We start from the raw sequence: 18,924 nt of genomic DNA on the forward strand, positions 1-18,924 counted from the left end.
CCTCTCTCGGTGATACCCTCTTCCCTCACAGCTCTCTCTTTCCTTGCCTCTCTGCCCATCTCTTTTACCCGAATAACCTTCTGACTTTTCCATTTGCATCCCTGTCCCCATTAAACAAAAGTATGCTCCTTTGATATGTGGAGGGAGAGGGAAGGGACTCTAAGTAATTCTTCTCCCCAGCCCCCACCGCCCAGCCTGGTAACTCTAAGAGGCCTGTGTGGAGTGCTGTGGGCACAGCACAGAGAATGTAGCTGTGCTTGGGGGAGTCCTGAAAGGCTTCCCAGAGGAAGTGACATTTGCAGTAGGTGTGGAGGATGGAAGGGAGTTTTCCAAACAAAGCAATATGCTAAGATTTTAGAGATCATTTGGTCAGAGCAGAAGATAAAACCAAGAAATGCATGAACTCAGCAAGTCAAATTTGTTTTTAGCACTTTAGTAAGTGGAGAATGAACGAACTTCATGTTGTGCTTAGGTTTAGTGACTGACATAACTGTTATTTTTTAAATTTAAACTTGTCGAAAACTTTTGCAGAAGGAAAACAGTTTTAACAGCTAAAAGCAGCTCTGGAGTTTTCCTGGGTTTGGCAGAAAAATGACCCTATAGCCCTACTATTTTCCTATCCTGGCCTTGTTCTTTTAGAATTTTCACAATCACCTAAAATGTTTTTAATAAATGTATTGATTTACATTTTAGATGCGTAAAGACAAATTCATATTATGAGGCAATTTGACAGCAAGACAATCCAAGTCTCTTTACGTTGAATGGAAGGAAAATCCATGGCAAAATTAGCCCCTTATGATAGAGAACTGAACTTGTCAAATGAGAACTTTGCCTCATCGATTTAAATTCCTTGTTCTGTACTGTGTAAATCAATTTTCTCATCAGTAAGTGGAGATTATTTTATAGAATAGTACCTAAATAAATAAATAGCTTCCTTTTTGTTAAAAACTGATTTCTTTCTTAATGGAAGAACTGTATCTTTTGAATTCACATCTTCCTTTCTAAAAGGATACTTACATTAGTCTGTTTCCAGGACACACATAAAACTTCCTGGGGACAAACCATAATTGAATCTAAATTTTAATGTCCTATTAAAAAATGACCTTGCAATAAAAATTTATTAATTCATTAATTTATTGAAAGGACGAGTGGATATAGGTAAGTCTTTGTTCTAGCATCGTGCCATGCGTGATTGGAGAGGGGGAAGAGTATGCTCAGGTATTGTCTGATTAGTTTTCTTTGCTTTGCAGGACAGTTCTGGGATGAGACTGTGGAAAAGGAGGTGGTTTGTGCTTGCTGATTATTGCTTGTTTTACTATAAAGGTGAGCTAAGGCTCAGGCCACCAAGGGCTCTTTGTGCTGGAGAGGGTGGTGAGGTGATACAGGTGGTTATATTCTCAAATCCATTGATTGGACCAGTGGCCTGAGCTAATTTATAACCTATTTACGTGCCAAAGTGTTCACTTTTACATATGTGAATGGCTGGTGACTTACTTTTACCAATCCTTGCATTCGAAGTGCCATTTGTTGAGTTAAAATAAATAGAATCCAGTTTATCTGCTACTTAGGCTCTCCAAGTCTGGAGTTGTCTCAGCTTCTACCCAGTTTGGAACAAAGGCATACCTTTGACACTATCTGAAGAGGTAGGAAGTATAGATAAATCATTGTATTTTGTAACTTGTTGTCTGGATCTATCCTCTATAATACTGGATGGACAATTGGTGAATTGAGTTGGGCACATGTACATTTACGGAGCCCCAGTACATAGAGTTAGGGGCTGTGCAATAGTGAGAAAGAAGTAACACTCAAAATATGGAGGAAGAGAGAGTTTACTCGTAAGACAAGACTAGGCAGCATTAGGTGCTTTAGAAGACATTCAACGTGCTTAAGCAATTCATGGGGAGCAAGAAATTAATTCCATATTGAAGAATTGGGGGAGGCTTTTCAGAATAAGTGGGATTTGAGTTGGGCTTGTAAAGATAGGTAGAGCTTTGCCTGTGTATGGGGGCAAATGGGCATTTCAAGCAGAGGAAACAACTTGAATAAAGTTCTAGAAGCAGAAGAAAATGGAATGACGGACCTGTGAGGCCAGAGTGAGTCTTGCTTGCAGGACATAGTAGGAAAGAAGGCTCAGGAGGTGGGTAAAGGCCAAAATGCAAGAGGACTGTGACACCAGGCAGAGTAAGTTGAACTGCATTTTGCATCTAGTGGGCAGTCAGCAAGTACCTTTGAGTAGGAGAGCGACAGGACCAATGCTGTCATTAGGAAGTTACCTCTGTCATGAAGATGGTTTGGAGGAGGAAGAGAATAGGTGTAGAAGGTAGGATATTTTGCACATGCTCTAACTTTGCCTATGAGGTTTGCTCTTCCTAGAATGCCCTTCCCCATCCTTTAAAACACTTTAGATACCACCTTCTGAAGCTTTCTCCGCTTTCCCCGACTTTGTGCCACTCCTGCCTCTGTGTTCCCACAGAACTTGGCTTACTGCCCTGTTTCAGGAGTTCACAGGTTGCACTGAGCATGTTTCCATGCCTGTCTCTGCCCCTGACTCACCTGTCATTCCTGCGTTAACCCAAAGGTCCCCAGGGAGCACCTGAATGGACGATCAGGGATTACAGTAGTCCTAGGGAGCTATAAGGAGCCCTGAACAGCGGCAGTGGGATGGACCAACCCAGGGAGGGTGCCACAGAAGGTTATTCTGATGTGTTTTTTCCATTCAAAGACAGCCGAGAAGAAGCGGTCCTTGGGAGCATCCCTCTGCCCAGCTATGTGATCTCACCCGTGGCCCCTGAGGACCGCATAAGTCGCAAGTATTCCTTTAAGGTACTGCCCCCTCCCCTCCAGGGCTGCATTTCTACCCTAAGAAACTTTGTGTTCCCAAAAATGTCTTCATAAAAGCAGTTTTGTTTTTTTTTTTGTGGGGAGTGGGGAGAAGTAAAGAAGCTAGAGCATTTCGGGTGCATGTTAACAATGTTGTAAATTCTTTAAATAAGAATAATACCACATCAAAAGTACTTTCATTTGTTTCTGAGCTTCTGAGTCTCCCAGCTTTGCTCAAATATTCAGACCCCTCTTTCCTATTGGTACCAGTCCTGTGATTACTCGTCCCCTTCATGCCTTTTTATCACTGTAATCAGCCAGTCTAGTGTCCAGCCACTTGCTGCAGGTGATAGTCGCTCGTCATGGATTTATAGCAATTTTATTATGAAAACTTACATTGAGGGTTAGAAGCTCATGTTGAAGAGATTTTCAAATTTATCTGCTTTGTTTATCTTGTTGAAGAGCAAATAGTATCAAATTTGATTTGTGTTCTGGATCACTAAAGATTCTCAGGGAAATCCCTTCAATAGTAAAACCCCTTTTCTACTTTCTACTTTTCTGCTTGGTCACATGTTAAGTGAGTGCGGCCATGATAATTGATGGCAGTCCTTTGATGCCCTCTGGCATCTTCAGAACTGGGCGTGGAGGCTCCAGGAAGGTGGTGGTCAGGCCGAAACTTGGGGAATCCTGAGGCCATCTCGTTTGGTGACCTCCACACATTCCTTCACTGCTGCTGTTTCTTGGGTCCCCTAGAGATGGTAAAGATAGGGTGGGTTGAAGTTCTACTTTACCGGCAGCTGAGTGGAAGTCTCAGCACTGAAGTAAGTGGCCTTTGGTGCTGGTAGCCACAGGGAAACACCCTCTCACACTGCTCAGGATACAAGGCAATGACGTGCATTTCAAGTGGGGTAGGGGCTCCTGCCCCCACTACTCATGTAGCTTAGCTATTCCCATGTTGAGGGTGTAAGATGAATACTGGACATTAGGTACTAAAGCAGAGATTGAACGGAAGTCAAGTTTGCCAGCCATAGATAGTTAAAAGGATCATGGAAAAGCACAAGAGAAGACACCCAGCGCTCTGTGGGTTAAAGAGAGTGTTGGTATGTGGTATCCATGGTGTCTGCATCATTGTTTTGATCTGGAGTCCATTGTGGAGGTGGTGGTGGCTGGAAGGTCAGTCTCATCTTCTACCTTTCCTTCCTGGACTGGTGCTTTAGCTTTGTTCATTGCCAGGTTTGAGCTGTCCCTCTCTTTCCCTTGGCCGTCACCATCCCCAATGACTGCAGAGTTACTAGGTTGAAGATTCTGGGATCCTTCCCTATTTCTTGTTGCATAACATAGTATTGCCTTATATTTGTAAAACCTTGTATGACCAGAGAAGTACTTCTATCCACGGGAGCTCATTTAAGGTCGTGGAGAGCCAGTGTTGTAAGGTCAGTGTTATTAGCGTTATTTTATAGATTAAGAACACGAGGATTAGAGTGCTTAAGAAACTTGTTCAAAGTCATAAAGCTGGAAGATGATGGTGACAGAACTTGAACATGAACTCAATCCTCTTACAATTGCGTTACAGGGAGGGAGGACAGTTCCTTTCTCTACTTTTCTTCCACATCTTATTTTGGTCACCTCCTGCACACACATTGCAGGAGGTGGGAAGTAATTTGAATGAATGTTCATTGTTATCATTTTAGGGATACTCTTCTATTGAACATTCAGAAGCCTTTCCTGCTGATTGACGGCTTTGAAAACATTGTGTTCAGTGGGTTTCAGGCTGACCTTTTGCAGCCTAAAAGTCTTCCTCAGAAAACCTTCCTTTCTAGGGCTCAGTGTTGCTACTGGGCAGACAGTTGGGATAATGTTGTATGTAATTTTGGGGGACAGCATTTGAAATATGGTCAGAATAACTGATTGTAACTATATATATTTCATCTTAACACTTCACTGGGAGGTGTGAAAACAGATTTAGAAAAACATCTTTTATGTGTCGTAGATTCTTTTCTTTTTGAAAAAAAATTTTTTTCTTAGAAGGACTTCACCAAGACTGTTCCTTAGCTAAATTTTTGTCTGAGAGACAGAAGGTATACATGTGTTTGGGGGATCCCTTTGGGGGGATCCTCAGGGTCTGAGAACAGACCAAAGCTGCTGCAGGCAGGTCTAGTGGTGTTCAGGTGGTTCTCCACAGAGGGCTGTGGTTTCCTGAGTGTCAAAGAGTTCCCCTTCTCTTGGGTTGCAGCATTGTTCTTTTAAGGGCCAGGAAGTGGGACCCTTGGGCAGTTCAGGATCCATGTTCTTGGGCACACTGAGGAATGCACATTGTTTAGTGTCCTGGGCCTTACGCCTGCTTCTGATGTCAGCTCTTCATTATTTCCGGAACTGAAATTCTCTGACTGTTATTAGGGCACCTTGCCTGAGGTTGTTGAGAGTATCTGTGGTGGTAAGTAGGCACAGCCTGAAAGGTTATATGGTCCTTTCCTTGTCTTTCTTTTTCAACTGTGCCCACAGCCTGGCAGCTCCTATGCATTACCAGCTGGTGCTAGATGGACTCTGAGATGCAGGCAGCTCTGTAGGAGAGCCAGGCGGGGCTCTTAGTGGCGTCTAGGAGACGCAATGCCCTGACCAGCAGGCCTTTCGTACTCTACTGGCTCATCTGGGTGCCTCCCCAAAGAGCTCCTATTGGATGCACAGCCACCCTTGGCCTGCTGGTCACCTCTCAGCAAGCTTGCCCCTCAGATCCAGAATCTGGAGCAAAGAACATCTCCATGCAGCAAAGGGTCCAAGGATCCTCAATGGGGAAAAAGCCTTTATTGGCCTCCTCTGAGCTGTTCTTCCTCTCTTAAGCCAAGGGTTCCTGACCTGAGCTCTACAAATCCCCAAGTGTCAGTGGATAAATCACATCTTTGCTTTTCTAACCTATAACGTTTCCTTTGATTAAGAAAACAGAAAAACAGGTATCTGTAACACCTGTGCCTTGGTCACTGGTAGAAACCAGAAAGCGCTTCATATCACACTATGACTGGTGTAAATATCTTGAAATAGCATTATGCTTGTTGCCACTTTGAAATTACAATAATCATTACTACATTTCTTATGCAATGAATTTTTAAAGAAGCACCGATATCATTACACCACATTTAAGAAAATTTTGAAAACTACATTTCAGTACAACAAATTTCCTTTGTTTTATTTGCATCCGTAGAAACATTCTGAGAAGAGTTCTTAGGATTTATGAAACCATCCAAAGGGTTCATGCCCCCTACCCCAGACCAAGATTAAGACCCCTGCTTTAGATTCTGGCTGAAGGCCAGCCAAGACATGTGGTTTTTCCACTTATTTATATTCAGCAAACTTTCATTGTGCTCCATCGTTCTCCTTGGTAGGATGCAGATTCTGGGGATACAACAATGAGAAGGATAAGGTCCTTGCCTTCATGGGGCTTATATTCTAGACTCCCCATCAGCATGGAGGTTGTTAGGGGGTGAGAAGAGAACAGGGAAGAGCTGCCCTTTTCCTCTCCCATTTCAGCTTTGTCCTCCATCTACTCTCCTCTACCGCCCTGCCACTATTCTGTCTTGGCTGTTGTCATCCCTCCTGTTGGAACTAAGTTTCTGCCAGAACCGTGCCTGACACATGGTGAGTGCTCTGTAAGTGTTGGTTACCCCGCTTCAGCCCTCAGACTGCAGCCTCCAATCCATTCTCCACACTGTTTCTGAATTGCACATCTGTTGAGGCTGTGTGCTCTCACCATAAATCTGTCAGTGGTTCCCCATTGCCTGCAGGATAAAGCCCGGTCTTGGTTTACCAGCCCCACCTTACCTGTCCAGTCACATTTTTAAGATTTTATTTATTTATTTGAGAGAGAGAGAATGAGAGATACAGAGCACGAGAGGGAAGAAGTTCAGAGGGAGAAGCAGACTCCCCGCCGAGCAGGGAGCCCGATGCGGGACTTGATCCCGGGACTCCAGGATCATGACCTGAGCCGAAGGCAGTCGCTTAACCAACTGAGCCACCCAGGCACCCTGTCCAGTCACATTTTTAGCCACTCCTCTTAAACTTTCCCCCCAGCCCTGTGCAGTTGCCTGGGGCCCCAGGGCATTTCTTGCCCACAGGCCTTTGCCTGAGCTTCAACCACAGCCCAAAATGTTCTTTACTCAACTCTTACTGGTCCTTCAGGTCTTTGCTTGGGGGTCACCTCCTTCAGGAAGCCTTCCTTGAGCCCTCTGGACAGGTTAGGTGCCCTTCTTCTGTACATCCGCAGCTCTTCTATCACTGCACTGCAAGGGGTTGACTTACCTATCTAGAGCTTTCACCGGGAAAACTAGCCCATCAGCTAGTTCTGCCTGGGTAGATGGGGCTAGTCCCATTCTGTAAACAGAGACCACATAGAGCAGTCATTTGTATTCGGAGTCATGGTCAGGTAACTCTGCTTACATTTCCCAAGTTCAGGCTTCCTTGTAATTCATGTTTAGTTCTCTGTACATTAGAAATGGGGAGAGGGCAGAGAAGAATCTTCCACATTTCTAGAAAGTTCCTTCGGTCAGTCAGCTTAGATTACTCAAGTGACTGGTCCTATAATAACCTCAACTAACATATCTTTTGAGCCTTAAAAATGGTAGGCTTTTTTAACCTATAACGTAATAATTATTGTAATTTCAAAGTGGCAATGAGCATACTGCTATTTCAAGATATTTACACCAGTCATAATGTGATATGAAGCACTTCCTGGTTTCTACCAGTGACCAAGGCACGGGTGCTACAGATACTTGTTTTTCCCTGTTTTCTTAATCAAAGGAAATGTGATAGGTTATATTATATCTTTTAATGCTCACACAGCCTTAATGTAAACATCATCATCAACCACAGTCCCATTTTAAAGATGAGGAAATAGAGGACTGGGGAGGTTGAGCAGCTTGTCCAGGGCTGCCCTGGGGTAAGAAGCATGCTCACCATGCACGTCAGGCTGATTCTAGGGCCTGAGTTCCTACCCAGTTCATTGTGCTGCTCATAGTCAGCCTGAAGGTTGGGCATCAGGAGTTCCTTCTTAATGTCAACAAACGGGCACCACAGTCTTTGTAAGTCACGAAGCTGGCAGTCTTATCCTTGACAATTGCCGTTCTCAGCTCTCATGTCCAGTCCATCTCCAGGTCCTGCTGCTATTACCTGCTTCTTTTATCCAGACTTGGGGCGATCCGCTCCTTCTCAGCCCCTGCCACCGTCTCTCACCTTACTCCTGTAGTGGTCTCCTGCCTCCTGTCCCCTCATCTGCCCCAGCCTGGCTCTAACCTCTTCATATTGTAGCCAGAGTGGTTTTTCCAGACAAAAATCTGATCTCCCCACTCCCCCACTCAAACCCTTTAATAGCTTCTCCTTGCTCTTGTAAACGAGACAAAACCCTAACATGACCACAAGGCCCTGGTGAGCTGGCCTTGCCAACTCCAGTAACTTCATCTCACCCTGCTCTCTCCTTTTTTCCTTACCAGGCATGCTGGCTTCTTCCTTGAACATACCATACCCTTGTCCACACTGGGATCCCACACGTCCCCCTGTGCTACTCCTACTAAAATATTTGCTACCTATGTAGAGGGCAGCTTAAATGTCACTTCCATAGGTAGATCCTTCCGCAGGGCAGGCCAGCTTCCCCAGCTGTTCTCTCTCACAGCATCCTGAGCTTTTTGATGACACTTACGACAATTGTAGTTATTTGTCCATCGTCTTTCTGTGTGATTGTAAACTTCTTGGTCTTGATTAAGGCTGTCCCTTCTGGTATAGTGCCTTTCACATAAACAGTAAATGATAAATTATTGTTAAATGAATGAGTTAGAGAATGAGTCAGTCAGTTGATAAGCCCCGACCTAGGCCTCTGTGTTCTAAAGGTTGATGCTGGGGGCGTGAGGTGTGAGCATTCCAGCTTCCTTCCCTACTGTTGGATCAAGACCAGAGTCCTAAGGGCCAGGAGAGCAGTCATATCCTAGGGGCATTAAGTTTTTGAGGTAAAATGTTCCTTGCTTACATCCTCATTTCCTTTAGGTATAGCCTGAAGTTTTTTCTTCAGTTGTACAAAGTTGCCTAGGTGGACTGTGTTAATTGGAAAGCGAAGAGCAGATGGGAAGGGAGCATCTTTGAGATGAGACTAGGGAAGGGATGAGAAGACTTATCATCATCTTGGTTCTGGCATCTTCCTCAGGCTCAGTGCACTTTGAACTTGGTTCACGTGGCCAACTCCCTACACTTCTCACCTTTACAGTTAATATATCTTTTATGCCCAAGCACAGGCAGAATGTAGTCAAGAACCTATTCTTCAGAACCAAGGGCAGCTGAAGACAGCACATATTGGCAATTTGGTTAGAAGTTGTTTGTGATCGTGTGTAGCTCCTCTGTAATGATGGATCTAACTTCCAAGGCCCATTTGCAGACATGCCAACTCTCCATGTTTGAAGAGTGTCCCATGTTGATTTCCTGGACAAGCCTGGCTCCATGAACACTAGTGTAGTGGGGACCTGCTCTCTCTGTCATACCCTTGAGGGTGCCTGATGCTTATGGGTAGCCTTGTGTCTGGGGCGAGTGCCTGTCCTAGAACTGTGACTGCACAGAAGGTCTGGGAGGAGCTATCAGAGATGTTATGGGGCCATTGTCCAGGGGAACTTTTCCAAGAGTTTCTGCTGATTCATAGTAAGACAAAACATGTTCCTTTTTATTCTTTTCTCACTGTCATATCTCCACCTTGCTAAAACAGGAGGAATCTTTTCTGGGACGGTGAATAACCCCTTATACATGCAAGGGATGATATCGGGTTTGCTTTGGTCACTGTAGGGACTCAGCTTCAGGCTGTTTGCTTGTACTCTCTTAGAACTAGCTGGATAGATTCAGGTATGTCAATGTCAGTAGCAGGCCCATATTTTATATGCATTTTGGACCTAGATGTTAGTGTGGGTTGCAGAAGCCAATGTTGACAGTTCATCTTAGAGGTTTCATCCATGACCATTAGTGATTCTAGAAGCATGTCATTTCCCAGCTCCTAATCGGTTCTTTCATTTTGTTTTCTCTGACTGGTCCTTGCATGAGGTCTGCCTTTCAATCTGGATCCAGATTATTGGACCAGTGATCTGTGTAATCATTACTAATTTCTGGGTAGGACCTGGGAACGTTGTATAGAGAAGCTTGGACTCAGAATCAGATAGACCTAGGAATAAATCCTGGTTCCAACTCTTCATTTATTCAACAAACATTTATTGAGCACCAACGGTGTGCCAGGCACTATTCCTGGGGATACTTTAGTGAACAAAATAGAGTCCTTGCTCTCATGGAGTTTCTATTCTGGGGGGAAGAGACAGATGATAAGCAAACTAGTGTGTAAAATAGATAATACCAGGTAATGTTAAATGCTGTGAAGAATCTGTCCCTGGGCATGCAGATCAGAGAAAGTTCCTTAACATCTCATCTTCATTTGCCACATTTGTAAAATAGAGATTCTGTCCCTACCTCTCAGGGCTGTTGGGATTAAAATGAGATTAAAGCCATGGCAGTACCCAGGAGACACATAGTAGGCACTGATCAGCTTTGCTGATCTTCCTCCTTACACCATCATCCTATGTAGATTTGGTGAGGTTTTTCATTGCAAAGTTAGGACAGGCCCCTGCCTATCAGAACACAGAGGGTGGAACTGGTGTTGCCTCTTGTTTGCACCTATCCTGGATGCTTTTCAGTGGTCATTTCTGGTGCCTCTTCACGGGCTTTTTGCAAGGATACATGTGAAAGCACCTTGAGGCTTCCTAGCACATAGTAGGTGCACAAGAATTTTCAGTGAAATGTCAAACTTTGTAGTGCCTCTTTGGAGAGAGAGAAGAGCAGCAGCTTCAATGGGCACACGTCACATTTCATGGCCAAGCTGGGAGGCTCAGTGAATACCTGCACTAAGCCACCTGCTGTTACTGCTGATTGTTGGCTCAATTCCAATAATCGCGTGCTTCAGAAGAACCCAAACAGGGATTCCAGAGAGTTTGCTTCAACAGAATGAGGGTTTTGAAAAACTCTCTCGCATACGCCTTGACTGTGTACCCCTCCCTGAGCCAGAGGAAGAGAAATAGGAACAGGTACAGCTGCAGGCCTTTACCAGGGGGACCAGACACAGCTGTCGCCAGGGCTGACTGCACTAGGAAAGGGGAATCCAGCCATGATGTTTTCCAGGTGTCAGAACAGGCTGGGTGGTGCCTGGGCTTTTAATTTGGAAGAGGGGAGAACATGGCTGGAGTGTCTTCTTGTTTCGGCTCCCGGAAGTAAAACGTGTGTTGACCTCTCTGACCTGGGGTTCCACCTCCTGTTTACAGGCTGTGCACACAGGGATGCGAGCACTCATCTATAATAGCTCCACGGGGGGCTCTCAGGCCGAGCAGTCAGGCATGAGGACCTACTACTTCAGTGCCGACACCCAGGAGGACATGAACGCATGGGTCCGGGCCATGAACCAGGCTGCACAGGTGCTGTCTCGATCATCGCTAAAGAGGTCAGTCCTAATGGAAGGTCCCTGTCAGAGAACTTCCCACACTAGGATGGGGATCCAGATAAGAACACTTGGGTGCCCCAAATTCCACTTTCATTCACTCATATAGAAGCACTGCCTTTTCTTTGAGGTCCTGTTTAACAATGAATTCTTCTGGGAAGAGAATGCATACATAGTAAGGTCCCCCAGAAGTTATCTGGTCCTCTTCATTGGGCAGAGAAATGCAAAGACCTGGCAGGGTGAAGTGATTGCCTGGGATATGGGGCCTTGGAACCTGGTGTATTTTTCATTTGTCCTTCTCTGATGTGTTGTGGGAGAGACAGCCTGGGGGGCGCCAGACTGGGGAAGAGGGAGAGACAGATGAGAAAGATCTTACAAACTGAAAATGTGCCTCAAGACTGCCCACCATGTTGCTGGGGCTAGCTAGGGAGCTATTGTCCAGCCACACCTTCCCTCAAGTGGGCAAACCAAGGGTACAATCAAGGATCTTGAAATTCTTGAGTTTGTTGGCTGTGGGTAATTCCTTGAGAGAAAGTGCAGGAGGATGATGAGTGGAGTCAGGGGCTCAGAGAGGGTAAGGGAGCCCTGGAAAAGTCATGGTGTGCTTTTAGCCAGTCCTCCTGTGACATGGGCCCATTTTTCACTATCTGGACATCTCACTGTGTTTAGAGGCCTCTTTGACTATGGTCTTTCAGTGAGGCCTCAAAACAAAAGGTTATTCTCCAGCAACCTAAAGGCAGGATTTTTCAGCGACTATAAATGGATTTCATTTGGTGTGTTTTAGCTTGTCAACCTTTCCCCCCCAAAAATCCTTCTTTATTAGTGGATCAACTTTATTTTGGATTGTTGTATATGGTATTTTATAGGACCATAACACTCCAAACCTTGGATGGTTTATTTTTTCTCAACTTTACCATTATAAATAGTCCTGTAATGAAAAACCTTCTATAGGCCTCTGCATGTGTGTCTTTCAAACTGCTGGGTCAAAATACAATGCATTTTTTATTTTAATCAGTATACCAAATTGCCCTTTAAACAAAGCTGTATAGTCCCCTGGTGAGAGTGCTCATCTTCCCACATCTTTGCCAGTAGTTGATATTACCAAGCTTTTAAATTTTTTGTTGAGGGCGCCTGGGTGGCTCAGTTGGTTAAGCGACTGCCTTCGGCTCAGGTCATGATCCTGGAGTCCCTGGATCGAGTCCCGCATCGGGCTCCCTGCTCGACAGGGAGTCTGCTTCTCCCTTGACCCTCCCCCCTCTCATGTGCTCTCTCTCTCGTTTTCTCTCTCTCTCTCAAATAAATAAATAAAATCTTAAAAAATTTTTTGTTGTTGAGCTGCTGTGTAGATAAATAGTCTGGTTATTTCAGTGTGTATCTGTGTGATGGTGGAAATCTTTTCTCTTTATTGGCTACTTACATCTCCCCTCCAGTGAACTGCCTGTACCTGTCCTCTACCCATTTTTCTACTGAGTTGTATGCCTTTTCTTGGTTGCTTTCTTTCCTGTATGCTGTGAAATCTGGCCAGTTTAGGATGCAGCTTAGCCTCTTGGTTGATGGTAGGCTGTCCAGTCTTATGGTGAATGGAATCTGATTTTCCCTTCCTTTGAAAATCAGGATGCTGTTTGCCAGCCTCTAATATCCTGCCCATTTTCCCATTCTCTCTGATTCCTCAGAGGTCACCTGAGAGGTTTCTTGAGCCTGTCTCCGAGTTCCCTTCGGGCCCTGGGGTGCTGACGCCTGGGGCCTTCCCCGTCTCCCTCCCTGTCTCGCACTTTCAGTCTCTCCTAACTAAGGTGGTTTTCCTTTTCATGGAGAAGGTCACGCTTCTTGATGAAGATACGGAACTAAATCCAGAAGGTAAAGCGTTCAGCTTTATTTATGCGCATCATCTTCCCCAAGCAGAGTTACTTGTATCTCATATTCTTTTGAAGCTTTCCCCGCCTTCATTTTAATTCTTAGAGGAATAGAAAGTTTGTTTTTGTTTTGCTTTGCTTTAAGTAAACCAAGCTCAGTTCCTTCTAGACTTTGCCCTTTTTGCCATCATTCCTGTGGGCCTATCCCGCTGTGCATCTGTGCTTGATTTTGTGCCTCACCTTCCATTTTTGTGCATGTCCTTTTCTAACTTGAGCTCTGAGAGCTGCCTGTGTTATAATACTGGCTTCTCTAGGCCAGCAATGGCAAGTGGGTTCCTTCTTGTGTTCCACTTCTGCTCAGTTCATCATGGCTAACTGGGGCACTGGGTCAAAGGTAGCCTGAGAATGAAATCAGGCTGAACAGGAAGAAGTATTGGGTTTGAAAAGTGATGCCAGTCTCGAACCATTCAAGATTAATTTGATAGCTGATATTTGGCTATTTTTTTTTTTTTTAACTTTTGCCTACCTGAAAATTTTGCAATTAACTATCCCCAGATTCTGTTTTGGAGAGGCTCCATCCCTTATCTGTTGGGCTGCCTTCCTTCCTCTTTTAGGGTCTCAGGCTGTTCCTAGATTTTCTCTGACCTTTTAAAATTTGTTATTATGCCCTTAATAAATTATTAAAATCCCATAATCATGCTTGCCCAAGGTTCCTTCCTTAAAAAAAAACAACAACAACAAAAAACCCAACTTGTTTTACCTTCTGAGTCTGAATAAAGGCAGAATAGAATTTTCCTTTAGCTTTCTGAGAGATGAAATAGCGAAGCAAATCCAGACTTATTAAATGTTCTGTTTTCCCAGAATAAGATGTTCAGACATTTGGTTAGTTAGAATTATTCATTAGGCAGTACTAAATCTTCTCTCTCCTCCAGTTTGGTGATCTGCATTGGAAACCCTCCATCTGTGTTAGGTGGGGGCCCCCAGTGGTCATGTATCAGTCTCTGCCCAACTTGATTCTCACCAGATGCTTCTGTTCTTATTCATATGGGCAGATGCTTTATGTATGTGGTATCTATAGTAGGACTCCTGATTGAGGTAGCAGAAGATGCAGATGAATTTATCTTTTCTTTTTTTTTTTTTTAAAGATTTCATTCACTTATTAGCAAGTGAGAGTGCATAAGCGTGGGGAGGGAGCAGATGGAGAGGGAGAAGCAGACTCCCCGCTGAGCAGGGAGCCCGATGCCAGGCTTGATCCCGGGACTCCAGGATCATGACCTGAGCCAAAGGCGGATGGCTTAACTGACTAATCCACCCAGGTGCCCCCAAATTTATCTTAAAAAGGGAGGAATTCATTGTTTGCCTTCACTAAAAAGTTGAGGATAGGTCTAGCTTTAGAAACAGGTGGGCGCAAGGCTCAGACAGTATTGTAAGTCATTGTCTCAGGCTCTAGGCTCTGGCCATTTCTGGTTTGGATTCATTCTTCAACTCCATGTGGAGGTCCCTCGCAGATCCTGGTGGCAAGGTAGCTGCGGTAGCCCTGGACTCCTGTCATCTGGGGGGCTGGGGGGGAAGTCCAGAAGGAAAGAGCCAGAGTCTTGTCCAGAGCCATTCTGATTAGACAGGCTTAGATCACATTTAAACCCTAAACGATGTACTGTGGCCAGGGAATGCACATGCTGATTGGCACAAGCCCAGGATACATGCTTCACTTCTGAGAACCAGACCACAGGGACTGAGGGTGAGGTAGGGGTGAATGCCCACATCAATGCCGGGGCTGTGGGCAGAGGAAGGAAAAATGACTCATTGGGATGGGATAAAGGAGGCACAGACAAATTAACATCCAGGCTGATTCACCCCTCACTTTCTTCAGTATTGGTTTCTTTTACCTTTCGTTTTCTACCCAAAGCTTAGTGTTTGAAGTCAGGTAGATGTGGGTTCAAATCCCAGCTCTACTACTTTCTAGCTGAGTCACTTGTACAGATTAGGTATGCTTTTTAAACCTCAGTTTTTCTTAGTCCATAGAGCTATTACAAGTATTAAGTTAAATACTTAAGTTTTTTAATACTTAATACTTTAATACTTAATACTATTACAAGTATTAAGTTAAATACGCCCTGGTGGCTCAGTCGTTAAGCGTCTGCCTTCGGCTCCGGTCATGATCCCAGGGTCCTGGGATCGAGTCCCACATCAGGCTCCCTGCTCAGTGGGGAGTCTGCTTCTCCCTCTGCCCCTGCTCATGCTCTCTCTCTCTCTCAAATAAATAGTATCTTTTAAAAAAAATAAATGTATAAAGTGCTTACTTAATAGGATACCAAAGATACTTTATATCAGATATGCTACCTTCCATAGGGTTTGGTTTAACAATGTCATGGGCTCTTCCAGTTTCATCATTCATCCTCTGGATCACATTGATGCGGAGTCTTCTAGGAACAAATTGTACTCTCTCCCTTATCAGGATGTACTTATCCCCTAGCAGCTGTGGAGTTGTGGTTCTGTTCTGCCCAGGCTCCTGCAGCACCATCTCTCCACCTGCCCCTCCCCTCCTTCCTCTTCCAGTCTCTTCCCACATCATTCCTCTGACCCAGGAGCAGAGCTGAGCACCCTTGCTGAAACTCCTGACTTTATCCCATTGTTTCCTACATAGGCTTCAGAATCTCCTGATAGAAGTTCATTCACATATTCTTAAGGTCCAACCCCACGCACTGGAAGGGGTGCTATGCAGTGCTGCCAAAGCCTGCTCACTAACTCCTTCTATGCATAATTTCTTCCCCCCATTTCCGTGTTCTTCCACTTGCCGGACATTGGACTCTGTCCTCCCCACTCCCCTGCATTGGACTGTGTTTTATCTCTTGTCTAAGGATATCTTGTCCTTTCCAACAAGTTAAAGCACTAAGCAAGGAGGTCAGCTTGCCTTGACAGGTCACAAAACTGGCAAGCAGCTCAGATAGGAAGGCCTGTCAGAAGACCTCTCTTTTCTGTTTCCAAATCTCTCTCGTTTCTGTGTAACTGTAGTCCTGTCTTTGGACTGAAGGATCTTATAGTCTAATCACCTTTGGAGTAAAAATCAATTTCCTCAGGGATTTTGAGCACTGCATGGGTGTGGCCCCTGTGACGCCTTTGGCTCATGTCTTGCTATTCCCCGTTCTCTATGCTCCAGCCATACTGAACTTCTTGAATTGAGTGCGTTTGTACATGTGTTCATCTATTTAGTCTTTTATTCCACAAGTATTTATTGAGGGCATATTGTGCATCAGACACTGTTAAAGATGCTGAGAAATACAGCAGTGTTCACACAAAGAGGCAAAGTCCCATGCATTCTTGGGTAGGGATGGTGGAGACAGATCATAAACAGGTAAACAACAAGACAATATTCTATCATGATCCATGCATGAAGGCAGTAAAATAGGGTGATGGGATGAGAGGAACAAGGGGGCGAGGCAGGAGTAGCCACTTTTGTTTGTGTGGTCAGGGAAGATCTGATTGATATACGAAGGTTACGAATGCAAAACTGAGGCAGAGTGCTAAGCAGAAGGAATGGCACTTACAAACACCCTGAGGCAAGAATGAGCTTGGTTTATTCAAGAAACAGAAAACTAGGAAGTGTGGATGCATCTAAGAGAGCAAGGGGGAGAATAGGCTGTGATGGGATTTGGGTGAGAGCTGGAGGTCCACCTCATGAGGCACCAGGATCCATCTGGGCCTTGCTCCTCTGCTCCCCCAGCCCTCACCATCATTAGGAAGATGTCAGCGCATCTTCAGGCCTTAGCCTAGATGTTATTTCCTCCTTCCCTGACCCTTCAGAGTGTTAGATGCTCCAGCTCATCATTCCTTTTTCACAGGACTTTCATGCTCAAGTTATGTTGGCCTGCTTTCTCATTGTTGCTCCTACTAGTCTATAAACTCCTTGAAAATGGAACAGTGTTTGGCACATAGCAGTCAGTTAATGGATAGATGCCTGGATGTTTGGCTGACTGGGCAGGTGGGTGGATGGATGGATGAACAAAACAGCTATAAAACCTGTACCTGTAAGATGTTCAACTAAGAATTTGGGGTGTTTCAGAGCAATCTGACCACTGTTGTGGGACTGACGTGTGGGGGATCATCCTGCTCAGAAATAGCCCATACATTGCTGGCTATCTGCACTGTCTTCAGAGAACTAAATATTTGGCCTTCTAAACCCAGATCATTTTGATTAAAGTGTAGCAGGAACACCTGAGGTTGGACAAGCCCCTTGGACCTTGAGCAGCAGTAATTTATGACAATGTTTTCAACCAGGTGCAGGGCTTTGGAGTCAGATCAGATGGGTTTTGAATCCTGCTTATGTCACTGGTTGCATGATTCAGAGCAAGTTGGTTAACCTCTTAGAGCTTCACTTTTATTACCTGTAATGAAAGATTAATAATATGTCTAGCCTTGGAGGATTGTACAATGATAAGAGGAGGTAATATATTTAACTTGCTTATTAGATCAGGGTTTTGCATTTAGTGAGTGCTCAGTGATCACTGTTGCTACCACTGTCCCTGTTCTTTAGTAGAGACGATTGTAGGTAATCTGGTCCTTATTGAGTGCCCTCAGCCCCTCTGGGCTTGACAATACTGATTGTTATAGGGATTAGAGATGGTCTGTGTCAAGTTCCTGGCACATAGAAGGACTTGGCATATGGTAGTAACAACCAAACATCGGCCACACACACAAAAGAGTGACCCAGACGATGACTGCCATAAGGTGATGGGAGGTGAGCGAAGTTGGCCAGAACTCCAGACTGGGTTGGGTTGAACTGTGATGGTTGAGCATGACTTACCTGCTTTGAAGAAGGAAGGATTCTCTAGGTAGGAATGAACAAAGTGAGGAGACGTGGAGTGACCAGATCTCCTTTATTGGATTGGTCCATCCTTAAAACTTCCCAAGGGACTTTGCCGGTAGCCACTTCTCTGAGGCAGGAGGCACCTCAGCCTGGCAGTCTGGTGTTTCATTTATTCTCTAGCCTCGCTCTTCTGTGGGGGAGGACAGCCTGGAGAACTGGGGAGTGTGTTGTCAGAGCCGTCAGGCCCTCTGTTGCTAATTTAGAGCAAAGCATGAAAGGGAGCCAGATAACTGCTCTACTCCCAGGGGGACTGCCCTATTTAACTCTGGGGGAGAGAAGAAACAGACTCCTGTCTCTATTTCTCTCCAGCCATTTCCTCCCTCAAGTGCTAGGAATTAATTCAACTGAGCAAGCCTGCCATAGGCTCCCAAGATGCTTTGGGCCCTTTTCTCTTCTGCCTTCTCTACAAGTCTGTGGACTTTGCCTAGGGTCAGTTCTGACTTTTGAGCCCACTGTCCTCCTGAGACTGGGGTCAGTGCTCAAGACTCAACGTCTGTCAACATAGGCTGAGCTGGTTTCCCAGGGCAGGACTTCTGCTACTTGATCTGGTTCAGACTAAACTCTCTAAGAATACTGGTGGCCTGGGCCTTGTTCTTGGGTGCCTAGTTTGGTCATTTAGGTGTTGAGAGTGGGGAGGGATCCTCTAGTGGGATTTCGATAGAAGGACTGTATCTGCCACCGGACCAAAGTCCAGCCAAAGCCCAACAAGCTGTCATTCCTCTTTCTACCCAAGTCTTTGAATGAGAGTTAATGTGTATGGTGTGTGCATGTGTTTAGCATTAAGATAGAGGAAAATAGTAGCTCTTATTTCCTGGTGAGATAAAGGGTTTAGACGCAGAATAAAATAATCAGTGCTTGGTTGATCTGTTGATTTCCAAGTTCTTGTGAAGACA

At 44.9% G+C, this 18,924-nt stretch overlaps 1 protein-coding gene across 16 annotated transcripts in view; it reads left to right on the forward strand.

Moving 5' to 3' along the window:
• The window catches only part of PLEKHA7 (pleckstrin homology domain containing A7), a 212,477-nt gene that overhangs the window by 139,172 nt on the left and 54,381 nt on the right, over positions 1-18,924 (forward strand). For all 16 annotated transcript variants that reach the window (XR_012375347.1, XM_073882849.1, XM_073882850.1 and 13 more), the window contains 3 exons: positions 1,251-1,323; positions 2,723-2,823; positions 11,142-11,317. Coding sequence is in view for 15 of the 16 variants with exons in the window: in XM_073882849.1 (XP_073738950.1) it covers positions 1,251-1,323; positions 2,723-2,823; positions 11,142-11,317 (350 nt within the window). In the remaining variant the exon portion in view is untranslated. The remainder of the gene's footprint in view (positions 1-1,250; positions 1,324-2,722; positions 2,824-11,141; positions 11,318-18,924) is intronic.

Source organism: Callorhinus ursinus, unplaced genomic scaffold (genome assembly GCF_003265705.2).
Source record: "Callorhinus ursinus isolate GAN/ISIS: 27379988/994484 unplaced genomic scaffold, GSC_fseal_2.0 scaffold49, whole genome shotgun sequence".
In the NCBI taxonomy this organism is placed as follows: Eukaryota; Metazoa; Chordata; class Mammalia; order Carnivora; family Otariidae; genus Callorhinus; species Callorhinus ursinus.